The sequence below is a fragment of the Lytechinus variegatus genome, chromosome 4 (assembly GCF_018143015.1).
Source record: "Lytechinus variegatus isolate NC3 chromosome 4, Lvar_3.0, whole genome shotgun sequence".
Lineage (NCBI taxonomy): Eukaryota > Metazoa > Echinodermata > Echinoidea > Temnopleuroida > Toxopneustidae > Lytechinus > Lytechinus variegatus.
In genome coordinates this window covers 35524045-35529799 of record NC_054743.1, presented here as the reverse complement: position 1 = coordinate 35529799, position 5755 = coordinate 35524045, and the positions used below count along the sequence as shown (strand labels likewise).

Here is a 5755-nt window from a genome sequence, read left to right as displayed (position 1 = left end):
CACTGCACCTGTGTATTCTTTTGCACGTCTTTAGAAATTGGAATCTATTTGCATATCGCTGTCTCTCCATTCTTTTTGCCTCCATGTTTGGAGGGAAGAAACTTAATTAGATTAAATGTAAAATGAGATGTGCAAATGCCAGGCTGTAGTTCAATCACCCGAGTCACTGGGTAATAATGTATCAACCGCAATCACCAATACATTCAATTAGTTACCTAGGACACAGTATTATGTTTTGATGTCCTCGCAGTGGAGTAGAGCAGTGGTTGCACCTGCATTGGTCATGTTGGTCTGACTCGCATTCGGATTCAGTCTTTCTAATGACAACGACGATAATGTTAAATATACCGAGGGTTTTTACCCGACTGCTAAGAAAGCACGAATGCCTGTGAGCAAGCAACCAGGGGACCAACGGCTTAAGGTCCTCTCCGAGGGACCTGGTAATGAGGATAAATGCCTTACCGACAGCTCTACCGACTGAGCTATCACACCTCCTTTAATAAATGTTAAATGAAATGCCATCAAGCTGGAGCCCTCGTCGGCAGTCTTTCTTGCATTCAAAAAATCATAAAAACACATCCTAGCTATCAAAGATATAATGTCAAATCATTCATATGAATATTTAATTGCAAACTAACAGAGCTTACATCGATTTCGATATTTTCTCGTCTCTTTACCTAAAAGAATGAAACTAACGACGATTTCATTACTTTTATCTGTATTTATTCAACTAACATAACTATTGACCCTACCCTGGCATTACAGGAAAGAATGGTAGAGGCAAATTTGACCTAGCTCCTGGAGCCCATTTTTTCTTTTTTTATTACCTATACACCATTGCAGATACAGCAAACATTAACGATAAAAGCATAAGGAGAAAGCCTGAAAATAAACACATTTCCATACACTCTTAAAAATCAGATAACCTTATGTCCCGAATTTGGAACCTTTGGGCCCGAATTCACAAAGATAGTTTTGAAAACCCACGGTTGAGTCCATGGCTTATGCAGATTTCTTGTATAAATTACGCCTAATTTAGCGCGTATGGGGCGCGTGTATAAAAAAATGTCCAATGCTGATGCGCGCTTTTGTCACAGTGCGCTAAATTGACGCCTGTTGCCGTGGTTATCTACGCTATTTTATTCATTAGTCCACTGTTTTTATTCATGAGTCCACTCTTCAAAGAGTGGACTCATGAATAAAATAGCGTAGATAACCATGGTAACAGGCGTCAATTTGGCGCATTGTGACAAAAGCGCGCAATTGGACATTTCTTATACACGCGCCCGATACGCGCTAAATTAGGCGTAATTTATATAGGAAATCTGCGTAAACCATGGACTCAACCGTGGGTTTTCAAAACCACCTTTTGAATTCCGGCCTTTAAGGTTCTTCTTGAAGATACAGAAAATGGTTATAAACAGTCATGTTTAAACAATTTTGGTACGACTGAGAGGAACCATTTGAGTTCTTTAAATAATGCGGGTTCTTGATGGTTGGAAGAGCCCTAACAATTTTGTGAAAGGTTCTTTCTGCAAGCTATATGGGGTTTAATACACCACCAAGAACCATAGGTTGAAAAAATAAACTAATTGTAAAACACAACTCCAACCACCACCCCCCCCCCCCGAAAAAAGGGAAAAGGACCAGTCCGACTCTTCATGTTTGGAACCCTTTTCTGCTTCTTCGAAGAACAGAATATATCACTATTTGCATCAGCAGCTCCCCGTCTATGGAACAATCTTCCAACTAAACTAAAAGACTGTAGATCAGTAGAACATTTCAAGGCCAGTTTAAAAACTTATCTAATGGCCAAATTGTAAGTTGTACCAGTAGTGAGTTAAGTTTATTGTAAGCGCCTTGAGCACCCCTAATAGGGTGGATATGTTTGCGCATTATAAATGTCTTATTATTATTATCATTCTAATCAAATATTCAATGAACTGATAGTTTTACAGATTAGTTAGTAAAGATAGTACTATCTAAACAAATCAGATTTAATTTACAAACCACAAAATTCTTTTTCTTCCTCTTCTCTTCCTTCTTCAAATCTTCATCTCATGCTGATTAAACAATATTTCAAAACTTTCTTCTATACCTGCTTGACTTGGTTTTCCTCCGTCTTGATTTTCGTGTCGCGTCTTGATTTTCGTGTCGCGTCTTGATTTTCGTATCACGGCCTGTCTCGTCATGCTGATCCAATTTAAATATTACTCGCGAATTAAAGATTTGCCTCACATAGCATTGGGGATTCCTGTCCTCAGCGCCTCTCTCGACGTAAACTCGTCCATGTTCATGCCAAATGAATGAAGTTTGTTAATAGATTCAAATTCACTCGTCTTGGATTCTCTGATAATCCTCTGCCCTTATCTCTCTCGCGTCATTAGAAAGAAAAGAATCTTTCACACCACAACCAATACCTGACCAATCATGCGTTCACTGGACCCATCTAAATATTGTTCCCTAGCAACTCACATATTGCCTAATCACGCCGAGGTGAAAGGAAGCGATAAGTCCTCTCGCAAGGCATGCGTGGCTCCTTGCAGGTGAAATACAATGCAAGAATTTCAATGCTTCAACGAAACAATTTAAAGCGCAGTAACTATGTCATACACTTGCATATTTTCGCTGATCTAGGGATCGAGTGTTTCAACATTTTCGTGCGACAATTTGTCAGGTCTGACATTTTTCCTTGATTTTGATTGGCTAAGAAGCTCTGCTACTATGGTAACTGTCGAATGAAACAAGACTTGTCGGATAAAACGTCAGACAAGTCCTTTCATGAAATGACACCCTGCTCGCTGATGAGGTCAAGAACCTTTAATTTCGGGTGAAAAAAATTCAACAGAGGGAAAGAAATATCGGCTATCATCTTCGCATCCTTACCATAACCATCAACACCAACGCCGTCATCATCATCGACGTCATCATTTTCATCATCATCATCCTCACTATCGACATCATCTTCGACATCTTCACAGAGCAGGAAAGACAATACATTACAGGATGATTATATACTCGACATGATTTATTGCTTTGTACATGCTGTTTCCTTTTGATATTGAATTATCATTGGCCACTGATAGCAAGGTGCATCAAACAGGGACTTTAAAATAGATTTTTATGAAAACAAACCTTAAATTATTTCAATTGAATCAATAATTGAACACTCATTATTGGTACAAAATCTCCAAAAAAATGACAAGCAAATTAGTATGCGTCCATTCTATATCGACGTCTTAAACTTGATTGCGAGGACAAGAGAGACCAATAGACCAATCTCTATTGTGAAAATAATGACGGAATGCAGGACGGCTAATTTAGAAAATAAATCCATCTACGCATGCTCAGTCCTAAGGGAGCATGTGCAGGTCGGTTTCTATTTGAATCATCCTTCTACTTTAAGTTACCCTACTTTAATTGCCAACGGGTGTGTTATGGAAAGCTGCCAGTGGACCCATGCAGTTACTGCAATTTTCGAGGGCCATCACAGATGCCACAATGCCATGACGAGTAGGATGACCTGGAGGATGATGAGGGCTGCGAGTGCGTTGACCTTGATAGTCGTTTGTTGAAAACGACGTCGCTTGGAGCCAAGCCTCCTAAAGTATCGTTGAATAAAAATGAAATAGCACACGTTGAATTGATGAATGCATAAATATATATGCCTACTAGTACTGTCAAATTGAAGGGCTTGTAACATCTCGGGAAGAAAAGGATTATTTATTTTTTGGTTTATCTTCTTTTTTAAAATAAAGTTTGAACCGTGCAGGTCATTCATAAATCCGAATCTAAACCCAGTCTTGCGAATCGCGAAATAGGCCGAAAGTGCAGTGCTCCAACATATTATCTTCGAAACTTTTTTTTTCTAATTGCGAATTCATTGTTAGCCCCATCCCGGAAAAAAACACTGCATATGACCTTTAATTGGTCTCGTCACACTTTATCTAGTGTGTCATGGCTTCATCTCATATTGCCCAGTACAGTGAACTCCGCCTGACTGAAGTCACATTACTGTCAAGTTCCAGGCTATGCCCATTTCTGAAGCATTCTTCTTCTTTATATGTATCATTCCTCCGTTGTGTCGGAGATTCATAGCGTTTAAAGAGCTGTACTTAATTCGAATGTAATGAAGACATCTAGTCAAGAAAATGTTTAGTTGCATTGCATTAAGGCCGTGCAGAGAAATGCATTTTGTGCAAGAATTGTAGAATAAGTAGGTTCAGGTTATTTCTTGCTTGGTTAGGAAGGAATAAGTCCGGTAAGAGGAGAACGGACGGGGTTATGATCACTGAATTATTCTGTAACATTTCTAAACCTCAATTATCCCGCCGGGTTTGGGGAAGTTTCCGCATTGGACATGTTGGTGTTAAATATGGCGCCATAAAATCGCTCCGAATTAACACACTCATCATTATTCCCATCATCACCATCATAATAACTAAATCTGGCAGGACTAATAGTACTTTATTATTTTCAGAATGCAAGGACGAAAAGTTTAATCGAAAGTATTATCGTGTGGGTAAACTATGTCCATACAAATCCATATTCACATGATCCAACACTTTATTTCTGTTCGTTCTTTTTATTTTTACCTTTCTTTTTGCTCTTCCTGTAGCGTTTGTTCTTTCTTGAGGCGGTGATCGAGCAGGCTGACCTCGGCTGTGGCCGCATCCAGCATCATGTCAGTCTTCCATTTCCGACGTCTCAAGACTAGGAGCTCGATCTCGACTGCCCGACTTCGTGCATCTAGAGCTTTAGTGTCTTCCTGTGCCTTGCTGTAGTCGAGGAGTTGTCTGGCAATATTGGAAGAAAATTGGAAATAAACAGAGTAAAATCATGTTAAAGAAAGCCTTTTAGACAATGGCCCTTCTCTTCATAATATTATGACCCAAACTTGATAAAATAGCATAGATACAAAGACTTATTTGCAAGTTGATTTGTATTTCATTTCGCAATAGGAATTCGATGGAAAATTGAAAAAAAAAGAAAGAATGAATACACCTAAGAGTAAGGCAGGAAGGAAATACTTCTATCGAAAGTAGCTCCGATTCTTTGCTCTTACCTGTAAAGTTTCTCTTCCTTAAGTAGTTCCCGCTTTGATTGTTCACTCTCCAGCCTGGCATCTCCTAATTCCTGGACGAGTTTAAGTAATCGGTCTTCCTCCTTCTTGATCTCCATCTCGATTGTTCCCAGGTGACACGTTGCCAAGGTGATTCTGTCTTTCAGATGAAGTCTTTCCATCTTCTTTGGCTGACGGCCTCGATTTTCTACGGCCATGGCGGTAATGTTGTTTTCCCGGTTCGAGGAACGGGTATTTTCGTCTTCATAGTGTTCATGATTCCAGTAAGCATGTACGCGATCAAAAGCACCGAAGTCTTCCAGAAATCTCCGAAGTTCTCTCTTAACAACGATATCGTCATAAGATGGAAATGTGGTTGGCACATCCTGCCGGGTGATTTCATGACTATCGAATTCATCGCCTGATTGTTGTTCATCATCTTCGTCAGACATGTCAGATAGCTCATCATTTTGGCTGGAAGTTTGTTGTGCGTCTAGACCAACAACGCTATCGTTAAACCTTTCAACGACTAGATCAAGTGCGTCTGCCAAACCCACAGGACTGTCTTCAGAGGCTAGTGCCCTTGTCAAGACCCGGTGATTCCTAGAGGAGGTGCTACTCTTACGATTGATCGAGGCATTGCTTTCATGTGCAACTGAGTTGATTTGTGTTGGTTGGATGTGTAGGATCGCC

General features: G+C 39.9%; 1 protein-coding gene across 1 annotated transcript; it reads right to left on the bottom strand.

The window, feature by feature from the left end:
• Positions 1-3325: 3325 nt before the first annotated feature.
• On the bottom strand, positions 3326-5280 carry LOC121412673. The gene is made up of 3 exons (XM_041605448.1): positions 5066-5280; positions 4596-4796; positions 3326-3602 (listed from the first exon to the last, which is right to left on the bottom strand). The coding sequence occupies exons 1-3, from the start codon at positions 5278-5280 to the stop codon at positions 3488-3490; spliced, it is 531 nt and encodes a 176-aa protein (XP_041461382.1). The 3' UTR covers positions 3326-3487.
• Between the last annotated feature and the right edge of the window lie 475 nt (positions 5281-5755).

Excerpts from the sequence above, each read along its gene's own strand:
- LOC121412673 (XM_041605448.1), bottom strand. The coding sequence starts at position 5,280 with ATGGCCGTAGAAAATCGAGGCCGTCAGCCAAAGAAGATGGAAAGACTT. Across the intron at positions 4,797-5,065 it reads AAGGAAGAGAAACTTTACAG|ACAACTCCTCGACTACAGCA; the intron begins GTAAGAGCAAAG and ends CAATATTGCCAG. Across the intron at positions 3,603-4,595 it reads CAGGAAGAGCAAAAAGAAAG|GAGGCTTGGCTCCAAGCGAC; the intron begins GTAAAAATAAAA and ends ACGATACTTTAG.